Source organism: Molothrus aeneus, chromosome 15, assembly GCF_037042795.1.
Source record: "Molothrus aeneus isolate 106 chromosome 15, BPBGC_Maene_1.0, whole genome shotgun sequence".
Classification (NCBI taxonomy): Eukaryota; Metazoa; Chordata; class Aves; order Passeriformes; family Icteridae; genus Molothrus; species Molothrus aeneus.
In genome coordinates, this window is record NC_089660.1 from 3,611,899 (window position 1) to 3,631,678 (window position 19,780).

Sequence of the window (19,780 nt, forward strand, 5' to 3'; positions counted from 1 at the left end):
AGACTTCCCTACAGGCCTAGTTTATGTGAAGTTTTTGGGTTCAGTTTTCAGTTCCTCACAGCAGACTATGAACAGGAAGAAGAGGTGGGAGAAGAGGGGTAAATGTGACCATTGAGAAGCAGCAGCCAGTCAACAAATGTTCAGTGGGGAAGTGGCTGGCTGTGGGCTTTTGGCCTGGGTGTTGTTTTCTACACCAAATACTGATAAATGGGGGCAAAAAAGTCAACTTTGACACAGACTCTGAGGATAAAAATAGAGCTAGTCTTATTGTCACCCATCTTAAGACACTAAGGATTAAAGAAAGGCAGCCTTGGAAGCAAACATACACAGCAATCACAAAAGTTTTTAAGTTTCATCATGTGAGATAAAGGTCAAGGTATTGCTGCAAACAGCTCAAACAAATATTTGCTTAGGAAGCTTAGCCCAAGGGTGTCTCCACTACAAGATGAGAGTTTACATAGAAAAAAATGGATTTGTAGAACAATATCATAGTTTGCCCTGTGCTGCTCTTGATGCTGCTGTGTTGACAGCCCGTGCTGCTAAGCAAGGCAACATCTGCAGCACTGGCACAGTGAGGAGCAGGTGGGAGAAACACGAGCGTGTCTGTACGGCTCCAGAGATTTACTCAAAAACCCACTGAGGCCTGCGGCAAGGCTGGGCGTGCAGGAATCCGAGCCTCGGGACAGCCTGAGAACATTCCAGCTGCCATGGCCGACCATGGGGAGTGCTGCTGAGCCTCACACTCTGACACCACCCCTTCCACTCCCCTGGGAGCAGCTACTCCTCAGCAAACACAGCCAGTGCTGTGGCAAGGACACAAAGGCAAGAGAGTGCAAAGAACCAGGTGGACCAGGTGGACATGAAACAATTAAAAACCAGGTGACTGCACTCCCCAGACCACCCTGGAGGACTGGGTACCTTTAGAGGCAGAGATGTTTGCTGGGTTAGCAGCATGGCAGGTCATGCAGATGTGCAGGGAGCAGCGGAAGCCCTTGTTCTGCATGACTGTGGGCGGGTATTTCTGGATGCAGGCTTCGTGGTAATACTTCCCACAGAGGGGCAGCAAGCACCGCTTCACATCCTCCCCGCAGCTCTTGCACACAAAGCAGGTGTGGACCCCTGCAGAAAGAGCAAGGCACTGGTCACACACGAGGGCTAAATGAGGGCCTGATGCTGTCACCAGGCTGCCTAATAGCAGAGAACAACCTCCCAGCCTGCTGCACCCATCCCAGAGAACAGCTCTCTGCACCAGGCTGGTTTGGCCTGAAGCTGCAGTAGCACTCCACATCAAAATAAATATTATAATAGCTGGGACTTCAGGCCAGGGAAAAAAGAAAATTTAAAAAAAATCACTAACCCTACTTTGAGATTTCCTCCTTTCCAGCTTGAAAAAGGCTTCTCCTCCCCACCAGACCCCTTTCCATAGTCCCAGGCAAGAATTTGTCTCTTTCCCAGCAGATCATGGACATTCACTTTGTACACCAAGTATGAATCAAGAGTAAGGCTGGTACATATTTGAAGCCATTATTAATGGCTTCAAATCAACAAAGAGTAGGTTTAGATTAAACATTAAGAAAAAATGAGGTGGTGAGGCCCTAGCACAGTTTTTCCAGAGAAGCTGTGGATGCCTCTTATCCGGAAGTGTTCAAGCCCAGGTTGGACAGGGCTTGGAGTAACCTGTTCTAGTGGAAGGTGCTCCTGCCTGTGGCAGAGGGGTGGAATTTAATGATCTTTAAGGTCCCTTCCAACCCAAATCACCCTGTAATTCTAATTAGAAAGTCATTATCAGACATCAAACCAATAATCTGAGGACTGAGAGCTACTCAGCAGCCCTACGGCAGGCACATCACTCCAGTCAAGGCAGCACCAGGTAAGCCCACAGTCCTGCCCTACCTGTGGAACACTCATTGCAGATGAATTTGCCCTTTGGCATCTCGGAGAGCCCAAGGCACTGCAGGTGGAAAGCACCACAGCACTGCGCCTCACACAGCAACAGCTCCCCGGGCTTCTCACAGATCTGTGGGAAAGAAACACAGTATCAGCTGGAGCAATTTTCCTCCCAGCAGCATCCCACACAGCAGCAACCCCCCTGCTGGCCAGAACTGCCAGCAGAGACCCCCCAGGGGAAAATGCTACATTTTCCTTGTGTCAGTTAATTCAGATAGTTTGTGTATAACCACTGTTATTTACCATCCAACTCCCTGATATCCTACAGTGGGTAAAATGTATCTTATGCTGGTCACTTCTCCCTAACCTCTGTGAAGTTTAAGAGGAAGAAAGGCTACTGCAGGAGACATGCTTGATACAGAGCACAAGAAGCTGATTAATTCAACAATAAGCACTTGGAGGCTACCTGGGCTTACCTGGGGCACCAATGTGTCCCAGAACTTACACAAAAATACTTTACAGTGGGATAGCTCCAAAGAGATTTCTTTGAGAACACTACCTGACACACATTCTCCTTGAGAGCTGCTCCTCCTCCACGCTCCCCCTGTATCTTTTTGGATGAAGGCACTCCATGGTCATTCTCTGACCCCTCCTCATGACCCTCTTTGGGGCTGGCAGCAGTCCCATGAACCGATGTCTCCCCCTTTAAAGAGAAAACTAGAATTAGGATTGTCAGTAGCACCTATTCTGACCTGGAAACTACAAATTCAGTCTGAGCACATAATGGGTTTGGCAGGTGCTACCCACCCTGGAGAGAACATCCCCCATTACAGTTCCTCCAAAAGATTTACAGGAAGGGAAAGGAAAGAACTCTTAGTTTATTAGATGATTAAAAATAACACAATTATCTTTGTGTGCATAACCCCTCTCTGAGCAAGGAGTGAGCCCTGAATGGAAACAAATCAGGTAGAAGAAGTCAGAAGCACCCCAGTATCTACTTGCCCTAGAAACACAAATGAAAAACCTCAATCTTCATAGCACCTGTCACACACTAAACAAACTACATTTTTCCTCTACACTCATCTTAGCTTGCTCTAACCCATGTAAAATAGAGACACAAAGGTACACAAGGCCTGTGTTGGTATGAAGTCAGCCAACCCCAAGAGGAGCAGCAGAGCAGGGCATTCCCACCCCATCCTGACCGAGGTGTGGAGTCTCTCTCTGCTCTGTACGAATGTACAGCACTGCCCAGAACACCCACTGGTGAAAAACCACCCTGGGGAGAGGATGGGTTTCCAATGATAAAGGCCCAACCACACACTCACAGGCCAAGTCAAAGATCCTGCCACAAGGCTTCCCAGTGTCCAGTTAGGAGGGAAGAATAGCAGGTATCCTAGAGACACCTGTTTCTAGCACAAAATACAGCTGTCCTGCAGCTACACCCTGCAGCAGTGCCACAGATTTTGTCAGGACAGGCAACTGAGGGCTAGAAAACACCATCCTGCCAGCATCCAGCCCACTTGGGATGTCTAGGGAACACTTCAGTGGCCTCAGCAGCCCCAGCTGCCACTCCAGAGTAGGTACAATTTAAGGACATTAATACTGCACTAAAATGATGCCTTTAGCTACGTGCTTTGAGCCAGAACATTTTAAGGACTCTGCCACTTTTAAGTAAGGCAGCTCACTGCAGGTAGCTGAGTGATCTCAGTGCACAGCTGCCAGCTCCTCCCTGGGTCACCAAGCTGTAGCCACTGTATACCCAGGCACAAATAGTACATCTGAGAGACCTTGTGAGAATTCAAAGTGCTGGCAGAAGCAGCAGCCATCACTCCCACACCTCCAGGCCTGCTTGGTGCAAGCCTGTCCAGCTAACAATCATGAGAGGGAGCTTTGCACCACTTTCTGTATGGGAAAGTCTGAGCTGTGGTGCTACTAAAGCTTGTAAGCTGAACTGAATGCCTTTTGAACACATTCTGAATTTGGGCAAAAAAAGACATATAGATCTTCTAAAGTTTAAAGCTAGAAGAACCTGGAGCTAGTATTCTGCTCAGATAATGATGCTTTCTTTGCCTGAACTGTTGGTTTTTCCCCTATTCCCTGAATGGAGCAGTATGAGTTTATTTGGGGACACTTTAAAGCCATGTGCCTTCTGTGGAGCAATGATGGTTATATTGAAGTACACATTACAAAGATGAATGGTATAAACTGACTTTATTGAGAAGAAAAAAAAAGATCAAAAGCAAAGTCCCAACTACAGGCTATTGCCAATCCAACATACCTTACAGAGTACTTGTTCTAACACTGCTCCCAGAACTGCCCAGGGAAGGGATGTCAGAGCTAGACAGGATGAGCAAGGCCCATCCTTTGTGAACATGGAAAAAGGCATTGCCACTCAAGGATCTGCCACTGTGTCCCCTCCTTCCTCTGCCCAGCACAAGCACTGCAACACTCCACACCTCCTGCAGAAAGAAAGGCTCATCCCAGGTCTTCTTCCAGAACCATCTCTGCTGCTGTGTCTGGCACAACCCCAAAGCCTGACCTGTTCTTTGGCACAGCCTGACCTTGGCTCACAACCCTGACAACCATTTCAACAGCATTTTCCATCCCATTCTGTCAGTCTCTTACTGCCCTGATGTTGTAAATTTGCACTCCTGGCTCCACAGATGGGCAAGGTCGGAGAAAGCTGCTTAGCTCAGCCCAGGCTGACACGCTTTCCTCTGCCCTCTTTCCTTGGAAGGCTTCACTGGGCTGTATCATCAAACCATGTATTTTTTTTCTAGCAAAGTGGAGTTCTTTGCCCAGTGAGTGCAGTCACTGAGGGAGCAGCAAGGTTTGAATTCCACATGAAAGCACAACTGCATCCCCACAGCACCCCAATACTCACCTAAGCCAGGGGATGAACACCCACCACAGCAGCTAAAGAGACACAATTACATAATAAGGGAGGCTGGCAAAGGTGCCAAGCATTGACCTTTTTTTTGGCATAGTTTACACCATACCTGACTTCTGATATTCAATACAAATGTCTACAGTTAGAGGCAGTTAAGACTGGGTTTCCTCTGCAGTGAGTAGTGAGTACAGGGTTCAGAGCCATGGCCTAGATCTTTGCTGCTCTGAGCTGCCTCTCTTTTCACGGAGAATTTGCTGTCTCTTAGTGGGTAGAGCAGACAATGTTAACTGCCCTTGCCCAGCATTGGCAAAGGTATTTGTACAGGCTGTTTTAAAACACTAGTCCAGCTGAGCACACTTCAAAAAGAACACCAACACCAGCACAGGAAAGCTTACATGGACCAAGGGTATTACCCCAGTTTATTAACTTTATCACAAATGCCCTTTCCAAAACACAACAGGATGGCTGGAACTGCTTAAAGTGGTGCGAGGTTTGTGTTCTCCTGTAAACTGTGGTTACAACAACAAATATAACAATATTGATCTACAATTGGCTCCTGAAATACATACTGACTATCCTGCCTGCTGCTGAACCTGGGCCACTGGAAGTGAGAGGCGATGGCGAGAGGCCCAGAGGTGTCCTGCCTCTCCCAGGAAGTCTTGCTTCCCCTACACTTGCTGATAACTGGCTCATTCCTAAAAGGCAAAATGTGCTTGTCAGATATTTGTACCCTGACCTGCTAATATGTAGCAGAGGGAATTGCCCCAGTTATCCCTTTCTGCTGAATGGCAGAATGCAATCAGAGGCTCTTGTGAGCAGTCACAGACAGTCCCTCCCAGCCCCTCCAATGGGGTTCTTGGCTCATCCTGGTGTTCAAGTGCAAGCAGAAGGGGCTGAAGTCCAGGCTAGTGCCTGTGCTTCAAACTGGTTTGTAAAAGGACAGGAGTCCCACCCCCAGAGAAGACCTTTCACAGCAGTTTGATTTTCTGAGGTGCAAAGCAAGATGCCAGGTAAAACCTGGTTCCATGAATTCAGAACATCCTCTCTCACAGAGAATTAGCTCAGTAGCAGCTTGAAAACAGAGCCTGAGTTAAGCATCATTATAAAATAGCTACGAGATCAAGGCAGTCTCTTCAGCCTAACCCCAGCTCGTGCAGCTGCATCAATGGGACAAATTCTCAAATGACAGGGCAAAAGATTCCTCTGGCTCAGGCTCTGCCAAGTACCCTGGGAAGCAGCAAACAGGTTACAGGGATGAGAGCGTGAAGATCCAACAGTACCTCAGAGTGTGGGGTCTCCCCCAGCCCCTCCTCATTTTTCTCCTTCTTGGAATGGACTGCAGCAGAGGTGTGGCGCTGCCTCTTCCGCTTTCGCTGCTTCTCCAAGAGCTTTTCAGAGGCTGGGATGCAACAGAAAAACCATTCAAGGAAAATGCAGAAAGAATTCTTTTGCTGCAGGTGACACCAGCAAGTTCTGCAGCCTGAGAGCTTCAGGCTGGGTCCTATATTCTTTGAGGCCCTAAGGGCTGGGGCAATACCAGCCTCCAGGCACTCAGCCCTCTGCCCTGCAGCCACCACAGAAACACCAACTCATACTGGTTTAAGCAACTTTTGCTGGGCTGCTGAACACAGAGCACCGAGCACTTACACACACACACAGTGCCACAGGCACTGATCCAAATATCACAACAGTCTGCCCTGCTGTCCCTGCCTTCACCTACCTTCTCCCACATCCTGGAAGTGGGCTGGTGAGTAGAGCTCAGAGCTGTCACTCTCTGAAGGGCCAGTACCCTACAAACAGGAGAGAGAGTCAAGTCACCAGATGAAAACAGAGGCACACACTCCTCAGCTGTGAAACCTTTTGGAATGACTGCAACACCTAATTTACCATCCAGATCATTAATTCATCAGAAGTTTTACAAGAAAATATTTGGTTTGTGTGTGTGATAAATCACGCATGTAAAAGTCTGTCTTTGGGAAGGGAGGAATGTGGAGTCTGATCTGTCTTGTGTTCATCAGCACCATTCACTTCTTCCTGTCCTCTCCTAAAAAGGATGCTAATACTCTGTAAGGTGCTGGGAAAAGACATTCTCTTCTGAGTTTACACTTTTACAGATGTTAAGACCGAAATACACTGGCCTCTACATTACTGCAATGGAGATAACTGCACTAAGATTGTGCCTCACAGCGAAAGAAAAAGGAAAGAAGTGTCATTAGTCAACTTTAGGAACAGTGGCAACAAGTTCTGTGCAGGCACATGATCTGACATAAATACAATTTGCATTTTTCCAAACCATGTCACTGAATATTGAGTATTCAGTGGAGAAGAGCAGCATTTTCTTTTTAAAATCTGAACCAAAAAAGGTATCCTCCATGTCATTCACCTCAAGCCTCCATCCTGCTTCAAGCTCTGCACTTAGATGCATTCACCAGCTCATTTGGGAAGGTAACAAAAAACACACTGCTCAGAGGAAATCTGATGGAAAAGGACAAAGCCTTGGGTTCATGTTCAAGCTACACTGTAACATGACAGAAAGCCTCTGTGCAGAGTATTTCTGCTCATACCTTTCCAGCCAGCATCCAGATGGCTCCTTTTTCATATAAATCAATTTTGAAAAGAAGGTTTTAAACCAAAACTACCCAATCCCCATTACAAGTGGAGAGGGGTGGGGGACAGTGGGTTATTTCATCATAACACAGCAACCAGGACCTTTGGGAAGGGTGGACCTTTGCTCCTGGGCTGCAGCCAACAAAAAACCACATCCCATTGCATTGTGTCCTGTTTAGCAGGATCTGCTGTCTGGGCCTGCTTTCTATCCAGTTTTCAAAAGAGCTGGAAGGGAAGTACCTTCTTTTGGGGAGTCCATTCCTCCTTCTTTGGCATAAAGGCAGTGTCCAAGTCATTGGATTCCAAGAGCTTTTTAGTGGGCTTTCTTTGACGCTTGCTTTCGAAGTTTCCTGCAATGAAACCCTTCACATCAGATAAACAGGGGTTTTCTTGTCTTCCATCAGATTAATACCATTAAGTAAATATCAGCCAACAGTTCAAAATAATCTGCTTCACCCTGTCTTTGAGATCATAAGCTCCTAGGGCAGAGATGCCAATTACCTGCTTCTGTACAACTTCAATAAAAACAGACCTCAGTCTGTCATGACCTTCAGGCTCACCTCAATATGTAATATAAAAATCCACCCACAGAAGAGAGGCTGTGAACTCACTGCCAGCAGGTAACACATGCTGGCAGCACAATTCACATCATAATTTCCCAAACACTTTGATCTGCATAAGCCAGTCCTGCCACTGACACAGCCCTGCCTACACTCCCACACCCCTCACACCAGCATTCATGCTGCTGCAGTAAACAGGCTGAAGATCACAATCCTGGTTAAAACTACTTGACAAAAGATATCCCAACAAAATTATTTCCGACTCAAGCTTTATCCTGGCCCTCAGGAGGTAGCAAGTTGCTAGATCTGGGTTCCTTCATTAATTTTGGCAACAGTATAAACTTAGAATCAGGAAATGCTGATGCTGAGTGCAGACACTCTGCAGACACAGCCTGCTACCCATCCCACCCCATTCATCCTCTGGCTTCCACAGTCTCAGCTGTGCCCTTTGACACCTCTGCAGGCACAGTTCATCCATCACACTCCTAACCCTCAAGACAAGCTTCTGCCCACTCTGTGTGCTTCAGCAAAAGGTGAGGGAAATGACTGAAAAGAGCTACACAACCTCTGCAGACTGGATGTATGCTCCCACTGCTGCAGCCTGTTGTGTTCTCCTGCATCTCCAATTTTGGGTTTACATCCTCAGTTTTTTCCTTCCTTTAATCCTCCCCAACTTCCCTTCCTTGTGACACCCACAAGTCTCCAGAGGCAATCCCTCTTCCCTTACACATGACAGGATAACTGACCTCCCACTGACTAACAATCTGCCTGCTTGGTTTATTTTTTTTGACTACAAGCCCTTTAGGAACAGTGTTTCCTCCAAGCTAGCACAACCAGAACACGAGGGCTTTAACTCTGGACACGTCTTTAGATGCTATCAGAGAATAAACACACTGAAAGGAGACTCTGAGACTGACACTGCTGGAAAGGGAAAAGGCCCCTCAGACCACACTCCTTCCACACCGTGCCTTACTGAAGACCAAGAACCTGGCTTGCTGCTCACACAAGTCCCCAAAAATTTCTACAGATGCTTAGAACCAATTAAGTAGGAAGTTCTTCCAGATGGAATTTTGTGCTACAGCTCCCTGAGCTCCCTAGGAGAGCAGAAGATCACTCCATGAGCAATGAAGCTCAGACTTTGTGCACCACCCTCAGCACAGCAATGTCCATCCAAAGGGGCTTACAGCAACAAGAAACTGTCAAGCTGAAGGAATGTCACTGTTTGGAAGCACAGACAGCAAGGACTCAGAGAAGGAGTTGTGGCCTCTTTTATATGGACAAAAGAAGCATTCTGTGCAAAGATTTAAGGAGGACCACCATAGTCTATATAGAAAGCCAACAGTACCAGGTCACTGGACACCCTTGCACCTGCCCTCTCTCCCTTCTCAACACAGTAACAGTCAGTGAGTGAAGAAGGCAAGAACAAACAGTGGCAACAGCCACTGATCTTTTCATGCTGCCCCAAGAATGATTTTTCACTGAACTTGAGTTACTTTCACTTACAAAAGCAGCATCACACCACCTGCCACTTACCTGATTTCAGGAATCCCTCTTCTGCATCTGGAGAAGCAGAAACTTCAGAAACATCTGAGGAAGACAGAACCACCACCTCTGGAAAATCTGAAGATCCTCCTTGAGCTTGACTAGGGGGATCAGTGGAGTGGGATCCTAGTTCTGAGAAGGAACACTCTGCTTCAAGAACAGGAGGGGACTCTTTGGTTGAAGATGGAGTTGAAACCAAAGAACTTGGCCCCCGCTGGGTCTCTCTGTCAGGACTGCATTGTGCAGGAACGCCTCCTTCACATTCAGACCTCGCCACAGAATTCACCTGTCATGGTGAAATATGTTGGTGAAAACATTCACTCTGCATGGCACTGCACACAGCAAGAACACTCAACCACAAAGAACATAACCACACACAGACCAGAGCCCTGGAGAATAACCACAAAGAGCACACTGGCCTTCACCCACCTTTTGTGATTGTTCCTGGCCCTTCTTTGATTTTTTCTTGGGTGCAAACAAGTGATCATATTCTTCTGCATATTCCAGAAGCCGTTTACTCGGCTTTCTAAGGCGCTTCCTCTCTGAATGTGCTAAGAAAAAGGAAAGCAGCTTCAAGACTGTGTTTCTGAGATGATCACAAGACATCTGTGGATAATAGCTGTTCCTGCCTTCTCTTCCAGAGGTTCCATGTGGGAAGAGCTGATAATTCTCTCTTTGAGACAGCCCAAAAATTTTTCCATCTCCTATTTTTCAAAATCCCAACTTAGCGGGGGGATTTTTAAGGACTTCAAGCAGTTCAGGTAAGAAATCAAAACACATCAGACTGAGAGGCTCCTGAAATTTCACCCAACATGTCCCTACAAGCTACATCTAACTTGCCTGCAGTACTTCTACCAGAACCAAAGGTCATTAGCAACTCATTACTCTTTTGCTGTTTACTCAAACTCTTTTGGTTTTAGTGCAGGGCCACAGGAAAACACTGTTTTCCCATAACAGAGTTCAGTCACTAGTTTCACTAGAACACATAAGCTTAATTCCTTCCCTTCCCCTCCTCCCTGGCATTTTTTTTATATACTACAAATTCCCCATCTGCTACTGTGAGCCCATTTATTGCTTTGTTTGTTCCACAATGAGATCAGGGAGCCAGTGACTGCAGCACTTCTTGTCTCTGCACAGTGTGGTGGCATTGCAAGGTAAAAAGTGTTTCCTCACCACAACCCTAACCACACCACCTCGACACACCAATGCAAGGCAAGCTCCAAAACACCCAACCCTGACACTAGAACAGTTCTTCTCAGCAAGCTGCAAAAGCAAGGTGATGCACATTTATGTCTTTTTCTCACTTCTCAGAATACTTCTGAATATATCTGACTTTCCTCCTTTTTAGCGTTCAAAATCATTATATAATACTGCCTAAAGATTTCCCCTAGTCAGGAAACTACCTGCAGTCTCCTGGAAGTTTTGGAACAAACAATAAATATTCTCTTTGCTTCATTTCATTTGTAGGAGGTGGCTTTTTCTTCTTTAAAACGGAAGCATTTTATAACAAAGCATTTCAATGCAACGCTTCAGAACAGGGATGTTGGACAAGATTGCTACATTTTATTGTGGCTTTGTGGTTAAACAAGCATGAAAATGTCAAACTTGGCCAAAAGAGAAGAAAGAAACAACTTTCTCAAACACAGCTATTTTCAGCCTCTATTAACACTCTGCACAGGTGTCTGAGTGAAACACGCATTTCAGCACATAAGCAGTTATGGGATGAGTATCCTCACCAGGCAACTATTTAGAGCCCCAAAGCCGTGCAGCAGAGTACACAGCACTGTGCCAGAAGGGCTGATTTAACTGCTTTTGTTCCCAAAAGGAATCCCATACAAGAATCCCAAATGTAGATTGACAGTGGCAAATCACAGACCTGATGAAACTATTATTTATAAAATCGGTTTACATCAGCCAAATCCAGCAATCTTCACGTCTGCCTTTTTGCTCTAAACCACTCTACAAGGTTTGTGGCAAAATTATGCCCAATGCTGCCATTTAACTATGATGAAGACTTTATGCAGTTTGAGCTTAGTAAAAATTGGACAGTTGTGACTACAATCTGTTCTGATCTCTTACACTGAAGCTGCCTGCTGTGGGCAAGGACTGCTCACATCTCAAAGGACTACAGTCAGTCCAGTTTCCAGCATCAGTTTCTCTGCTTTCTAGGCTTTGTCCAACATAAGGAATGGTCTCAACACAGCATTAAAGGTTTACTCAGTCCCATCAGCACTGGGGATGTTACAGCAGCCCTGCCAGTGGCACTGGTGCCTCCCCACAGCACATCTGTACAAAGGGGGTGGGTGTGCACAGAGCTCACATGCTGTTTAGGGCAGGGGAGTTAGTTTATGCTGCAGTTGTTGATCTGGCACTTTTGTCAGCAAAGCCAGGCCCTGACTGCTGCAGCTGCATCCCTTGTGCAGCACCAACACCCTGTACACTCCTCACACTGCCACCTCACCCAGAGTCCACTGCCTTCCTCTGCCACTGCCCTCCCAACTTTACTGCCTCTCAGCACCTCCTCTTCTCCAGCTCACTCTGCACACCTTCATCTTCACCTCACACGGCAACACTGCAGGGATGCTTCAACAGCCAAACCACCACGAAGCTGTAAGAACCTGCCAGGATCTCGGTGTGAAGGAAGAACCCTCAGAATGTGCATCCTCTCACCTGCTCTATAAGACTTCAGTCCTCAAAAACACACAGATCCAGCCAGAGTCAGTGAATGATTAAGCTGGGAATGACTTAAAACCAGAACTTTTACCCCAGGTGTTACACCCTATAGGCTTGTTTTCTGTGCCTGCTGCAACTTGCCTTGGGCAGGTCCCACAACCACCAAGCTAGGAGCTGCCTCTGCCACAATTGAAACAGAAGTGCAGGCTGCCTCCAGCAACCACAAAAAGCAAAATACACACATCAAAATCTGCACTGAGAGAACACATAAGTGACAGAATGCACACAAGCTCAACATTATGATGAGTTGTATTATTTTATGGTATCACAATTAGATTAGAGCAATTTAGTGTGGTGAAACCTATGCAAAAACCTAATTTTATTGGTTTTATTAAGGTGTGTTTCCCCAGATTCCCTGCAGAAGGCAGAGGATGATACATGTTGAATATGGTTCTGTTGGCCCTATTCTTCCACACACCCTTTTATTTCTTCCACTGGCTTTAACCAAATGTCCCCACCTCTGTAGGAGAGGCAGGGCTCTTTTGCCTTCTGCTCCTCAGAAGCCTCCTCCTCTCCTTCTTAGATCATTTCCTTTCCAATGCTGCTTCCTTATTTCTGTCTGCCATATTCCAGACCCACCTCCAGCTCAGCCTCCCTCTCTTCTGTTCTCTCTTTCACCCATCAGGCAGCCACACCAGAACTGTAAATTAGGAAATCTGTGGGGCTCCACAAGTCATTATAAGCAGGTAATAAAATTCCACACTAAAAACCAAAAACCTCCCAACACATCATCTTAAGGAATTCCTACAGAACAAACCAAAGACAAACTATGTCAAACAGCACTATGAAAGATAAAAAACAGAGCAGCCATTGAGACTCAGTTTTCTGGAACTTTCTAGCACTGACCTACCCCACTAACATCAAACTTGTGGCTCTAAGGAACACATTATGAAGGTGTAAGTTAAAAAAAAAATCCCAGGGTCAGAAGGATTCTTATTTTACCTTTCACTGCAGAAGAACTAAAGATTTTTAATGTGTGCAAAACTTTCTGACCAATAACCTGAATACAAGCTCATAATTACTCTGCCTCCTTTGTCCTCCATGCTTACACAGAACTCAAACCAAAGTCCCACACTTTCTTCTGCTCAGACGTAGATATCTTCACATTGTCAGACAGCCACAAGTTCTGTAACTTATCCTTTAAATGAAAAAGTGTAAAATGTATACAAATACTCTGGCGCAAGTCCAGCTCCCTTACCTTGTGCAGAGAATTCAGACTGGGGAGCAAAGTTGCCAAGCTCTGTTTCTGAGTCCATCACACTGGTGTTTGGCTTACCACATACATTCAAACGTTTATCAACTAAGTCTAAACGATTCTCAAAGTCCTGAACTGCCAAGTCTCCCTCAAGCACCTTTGAATGAGGGGAATGCCTACGTCCCAAGCACTCATTTCCCTTCAGTGAAAAGCCACGAGAATTCAGGCCAAAGGCACTCTCCAAGTTTCCTTGTTCCCTAGATCTACTGGTGTGCTTATTAGATCTAGCACTGCTTTGGTTAAAACGCTGCCATCGCTTTTTGGGTGCTACGTGATTGGTATCATTAGACTCATCACCAAGAGAGCTCTCACTATTTGCCTCTGAATCCAAGTCTGGACTCTCCCCATTTTCAGCAGAATTGCAGCTCTCATTATTTCTACCAGCTTCAGGTCTCCTTCCAATACGACCTAAATTGTCATCAGATAGACAGGCAGAGTCTTCATCAGTTGAATGCTCTGTTAAATCAATACACTCCTTCCTCTCAGTATCTTCTGCCTCATTCCCTAGAGGACTGGTAACCGAACTGTGCCCACGGAACGAATGTTCTCCTGAATCTCTGGGTAACCGACTTAGCAACTTACTTGGCCCTCCTGGTTTTAAGTCCTTTCTGTTTGAAACTGTTTTATCTCCAAGCTTTGATGACTGCTTAGATTTTGAACAGTTGCGTTTGGACATGCAATTTGTGCCGTTTGTCCCAGAAACAGCAGCACTCGCAGGCTCCCTTTTACCAGTACCAATCCCTGTCAACTTGGTTGGAGGACCACGTGAAAATGAGGAGTTGCTTATAGCAGAGTTTGGAGTTACTGTTTCCTGGACACAATCTCCATTTTTTTCTATTTTATATGGGGGACCTACAATAGACAAAGACTTGAGACCACTTGCAGAATTGCTTCCAGAACCATCACCTGTACTGGTATTTCGAAATGGGACTATATTTTGACCAGTCATCAGTTGCTGCTCCTTTGTCTTACTGTCATGCATATCCTTCAACATCATTAACAAGGTGCTGAATTTGTAATCTGGTTCAATGGGCAAACGACCAGAAGCAGAAGAGAAAAGCAAAGGTACTGTGGCCTTTGGAGTGCCAGAGTCACTGGCATCATCATTCATGGACCGATAGGACAGTTCCTTCAGCTCCGACAGAACGTGCTTCACCACGGCTGTTTCGATTTCAGCAGAATCCCTGGGTTTCTCATGCATGTTGTTTAACAGTTTCTGACCATCAACTTTTCCACTTCTCTGAAGAGAATCTCTTGAAAGGCCAGAGAAACCTTTGGTATCTGAAGAACAGTGATTCACACCACCCTCCTCTTCTGCAAGAGAAGGCTCCAACCCAGCAACCTTTTCTTTATGTTTACATTTTATACTTCTGCTTCCGGGTAATTTCATGCTTTTCGGTTTCAAGATTGCTTGATTTGTAACAGCAGGCCAGGAGCCATCCTTGGAAACACTTTGGGGGGTAGTGTGCTTGTTTGCTAGGGAAAGATTGTAATTTCTCACATCTGAAGAGCACCCGAGAGGTGTCAATGGCATCTCAGCATCAGACAAACCTACTTCAAGCTCCCCATCCACAAATTCAGCATCAAGTCTGTTGGTTACTGAACCTCCCAGAGCTTTGCGATCTCTGTGCGACTTCTTCCGGGCCCTTCTGCTGCTCTTCTGAGAAAGATACATAGAAAGTTTAATGTTTCCACTTGATGTCATAGCAAAGTCCTTCTCCACTTTATCTGAAGAATCACTAACTTCAAGAGCACTAGAGGCTCTCTCTGAACTTTGGTCCATGGTATCTACATCACTGTTCCCACCATCAGAGAGGGAAGAGGATGAATCTGATTCAGTTTGTTTTTTCTCAACACCACCATCAGATGCAGAATAGTGTATTTGTAACTTGGAACTGCACAAAATGCCCAGGGAGCTCTTCTCTCTCTCAAAAGATGAGCTGGAAAACAAATCTCCTTGGAGGGTGCTTTTCAGAGCGTCACCTTTACGATTCTCATAGTCTGGTTTTAGAGGTGTCTTTTCAAAACGTCTTTCTCCAAAGGAGGACAGCAAATGGTTTTCCCTGGTGCTACTGGCTGCTGTCAGGCTGTTGGCAATCCGGCGAAGCTCGTGAGACGCGTGTTTCTCTGGTAGGTCCCCAACAATCACGTTTCTAACTACGCTCTCTGGTGTTTTGTCTTTGATTTCTTCCCTCGGTGCTTCCCCTCTGGCGCCACTCTTTTTTACTCTAGTCCTTTTTCTGCTTTCAGAGGTTGTTTTCACCTGTGGCTTGATGTGCAATTTTCCTTTTTCACTGGCCACGTGTCTGGAGTCAAAAGCCAAGGATTTTAAGCAGCCATTCAGTTGTGTGTCCCTTTCTGCTCCAGGGCCATTGCTGTAGTATTCCAGCTGCACGTCCTTCTCGCTGTCTGGCTCGCTGGAGTTCTGGCTGCACTTCTGATCCTCTGGACCCCCGAGAAGAATGTCTTCTGCCTGTCCAACACTGACTTCCCATTTAGCCCTAAATCTCTGAGGAACCTTAAAAGTTGGAGAAAAAAAAAAGACAAAATTTGAGTAGGTACCCAAAGAAATAAAAGCGAGGAGCACAAGGCACAGAACACAGAGACATTCCTGCATTTTGCATCTTTAAGACAATTCCCTGAGACTGTGTCTGGCAGACACAGGAAGTACTGCTCCTGGGTAAGCACCCTGCATTCCAGCTGAGCCCTGTGCATTCCCAGAACAGTAAAAAGGTCCCTGGAAAGTAAAGGTCTCCTAAGAATCAGATGTCTTGGCATGCCAACACACCCTGAACACAACAGCCTGTAAAGGGCAATGCATATGGTATGGATCCCTGGCACAGAAATGCAAAGCTACAGCCAGCAAGCCTCACAAGGCAAATGCAGCACTGTTTTCCTCAAAATATCTGAGCAGACCTGTTTGCTGTCCTCATTGTTGATTCTTCCTGCATCCCCTGAATTCAGAGCACGATCTGCCCTCTCCATCAACTCACCTCGGGACTAACATGAGCTCCACACACATCTAAGATGTGCTCTATCAAGTTCACAATGTTCATTCCTGAGAAGTATCCCAGTTTAACTCTGTATCTGTAGAAAAACCAGAAAGCTCTCTGCATACTTAACAGGAACCTCTGCTAATACTCAAAATCAACAAGAAGCTTGTTTCTTATCTGCATGTGTAGTTTTTGGCTGCACAACAGCAAACCAAGAGCTTCACAACTGCTCCTAAAATCAAAACCAATTCCAAGGCAGGAGGAACACTCACATTGCTGACACTTTTTTCCTAAAGAAAAACCCAAACCAACAAAGTCTCATCTCAGCAGATTCAAGAAATTTCACAAAGCCTGATAGCAATCCAGCCAAATACTCTCAGCTTTGCATCAATTTTGTTGGCTTCCAGGGGTGCAAACCTGGACATTTATGTGAGTAACAAACATTTGATTCCCTCTACTGCAGGCATGCTGGCACTCCATTTACATATAGAATGAGATTTCAGCCACGCAGCACTTCTAGGACCAGAGAAGTTACTTGGGAGCATGTCACTAGTTGTTGAGAGCACAAGGAGAGAAGTCCTTAAAGAAGATACTGAACACACCCTTGGAAAAGAAAAACCAAATAAGGCCACTGCCCCCAGGGACTCACATCTGGAAGAGCACATTCAATCTGACGATTCTGCACTAACATAGGTTATAAAGCTTTAGAGTAGGAGAAAAAGAAAAACCAGATACCATTGCCTAGTATAACTATTTGCTCTCTCACAGTAACACAGTAGCCTCTGTAGTTCTTCACTTCAGCTATTCTAACGAGTTAATTTCTGCAGTCACCTTCCTAAAGACATAGACCAGACCCCTGTGTCACATTACATTAACTGGCTACAACTGCTCAGGGCTGTTATGTTTGGAAACGGAGATGGTGCGATGAGCCACAAAACTCATTCCCACAGGCTCACTGACAAAGCATTTTCCAAGTCAAATTATAAGTCCTAACAGGTTTCTATAAAGAGAATTACTGAAGCAGTGCTAAAAACCCCACTGCTTTATCTCAGCCAGTGATCTAGTGAAGCATGCAACTCCACCTCTGTTTCAGATCAGCCAAAGGAGGCTGCCAGAGAGCACAGAAGTTTTTTAGCAGTGCTGCAATCCACAGCAGGAGAGGGCTGTGCTGCTAAACAGATCCCACACCAACAGAGCCCAGATTCCTCTGCCTTCCAGAGCTGTCCAGGGCAATAGAAGCAGCAGGCCACACCCCAGCATAGAAGAGAGCCTGGAAACTCCTGGCAGTTTATAAACTATACAAAGAATCCCTTCCCTGGCTGACTTGCTGCAGGCAGTCTCACAGAAGCTGTCAAAGTACAAATTCAGGCATAAAGGAATATTTTGTACTGTGCAGATTCAAAGAAATAAAAACATATTACACAAAACAGCTCTTTCACCTTGTGTTTGTATCCTTTTTCTTTTTGCTTTCCTCTTTTCCGGAGAACAGGCAGCTCTTCAAACTGATGTCTCCCTTCAAAGAGGACAACAGCTTTCCCAGGAACCCAGGTTTTCTCTGAAGTTTCTCCTAAGGTATCCACATAATACTCTCGGTATGGTCTCCCATCGGAAACTATTTCAAGAAATTTAACAGAATTACCCCTTGTATGTAACAGAATAAAGACACAAAAAGAGACACAGAAAACAGTAACTATTTGAGAGGTTATTTTCAATTACATGTAGCTTAACAACATTCCCACATAAATGCCAGTTCTGGGGATTTCTATTCACAACTAAGGCAGACCCCTTTGTTTGCTACTGTCTATATTTATATTCTACATTACTGTTCTATTTTAAAATTGTTTGGGCTTTTTTTTTGTTTTTACAAACAATTGATTAACACGCCTATGATTGGTCATCTTCCTGCAGCAAAGACTGCTTGCAAAAAAAAGAAGGTAAAAATATCTAAATATTTTTTCCTTGAGAGACACAACACACCAGGCAGAACATTTTTTTCTGCTACTCCCTGATTAATGATTAAACAGTCCAGAGCACTTGACCGTTGGGAAAACAGAGCAGTGCTGGGAACACCCAGAACTGACATCCTTCTGGACAGGATTTACTCACACAGGTTGAGCCTCCCCCATCACAATACATCCCATCCTCTTCGATGTTTTAATACCAAAGTCTTATTTAGGACATAAAACATGAACAGCAGCATTTAAGCAAACACATGCACACACACTGAAAAGATTAGGTACAACATGACACAAAATTAGTTGCAGTAAGTTTCTCCATACTTAAGGCACAAGACGTGCAGAGAAAGAGAAGAAATTCAATCATAGGAGCACATTCAAAGATGCTTTAAAGGTACTTTCTATGCAAGAAAGTTGAACACACATGGTAAAAGTAGGAACTGAATCAGTACTGGATGGAAAAGGACAGGTCACAAGCATTGGAACAGAGCAAACAACACTTTTGGGATATAAACTTCTCCCTGCAGTTTGCTGCAATGCATTAACCTTCTCCTGTGAAAACACCGTCACCCCCTGAACAGGGAGATTACACTTCCAGCCCATTTGGTTTGTGCTGCCTCTTCCAGGGTGCCAGCACAATGTAGCAGCCTGGCCTTAAGTGATGTTAAAATTGAGATTCTAACCAAGACCACTGAGAGGATGACAACAACCAGAACAACATCAAACCAAGTGCAAAGATCACAGGCTGCATCCACCCCATTCACAGTTCTGGGACTGAAGCCACTGAGCCTACACCTTCCAGCTTCAAAAATCTTCCAAGCCAAGAGCTTGCTGAGAAAAGGTAAACTGCCTTTAACTAAACACCATTCCTCAAATCCCAAGAGAAGAGCTTTCAGCACAAGAGACAAGGTTGAAGCGACCTGCCTTGTTTTGAAGGGCTTGTTCCCTTGGCAACAGGAGAGCCAAGGCAGTAGGACTGAGCTTCCTACAGTGCACACAGAGCCCAGCTCCTCCTGCCCCAAGGTCCCCAAGTTCAGATCCACCTGCTTTGCCACCTTGGCATTGGGAAGGGAGGACAAGCAGATTACATACAGCCACAGCTGGAAAATGTATTTTTCCCATGAGCTCCACTGGTTTGAACGCAGATAAAACAATGGTGGGAGAGTGAGTCCATCATGTGGCTGGAGATCAGGCCTTCCTGGAACTTGCTGACAGAGCTTTTCCTCCCAGCAGAATTCCTTCATTATCAATCCTCATGCACAGGCTGAGAGGAGAATACTGGACAGCTATATACATTAAATCCTGCCCAAAACTTCACGAGAAAGACGCTGGGAGACAATATATATCAGCATATCTTC

The 19,780-nt window shown here is 45.5% G+C and overlaps 1 protein-coding gene across 1 annotated transcript in view; it reads right to left on the minus strand.

Annotated features, from left to right (window-relative positions):
* NSD1 (nuclear receptor binding SET domain protein 1) overlaps positions 1 to 19,780 on the minus strand; it is a 60,263-nt gene that overhangs the window by 23,267 nt on the left and 17,216 nt on the right. The window contains exons 4-13 of the mRNA XM_066560433.1: positions 17,907 to 18,079; positions 13,418 to 15,992; positions 9,916 to 10,037; positions 9,478 to 9,772; positions 7,625 to 7,734; positions 6,498 to 6,567; positions 6,058 to 6,176; positions 2,447 to 2,590; positions 1,894 to 2,017; positions 919 to 1,119 (exon numbers count right to left, since the gene is read on the minus strand). Of these exons, the coding sequence (XP_066416530.1) occupies positions 919 to 1,119; positions 1,894 to 2,017; positions 2,447 to 2,590; positions 6,058 to 6,176; positions 6,498 to 6,567; positions 7,625 to 7,734; positions 9,478 to 9,772; positions 9,916 to 10,037; positions 13,418 to 15,992; positions 17,907 to 18,079 (3,933 nt within the window). The remainder of the gene's footprint in view (positions 1 to 918; positions 1,120 to 1,893; positions 2,018 to 2,446; positions 2,591 to 6,057; positions 6,177 to 6,497; positions 6,568 to 7,624; positions 7,735 to 9,477; positions 9,773 to 9,915; positions 10,038 to 13,417; positions 15,993 to 17,906; positions 18,080 to 19,780) is intronic.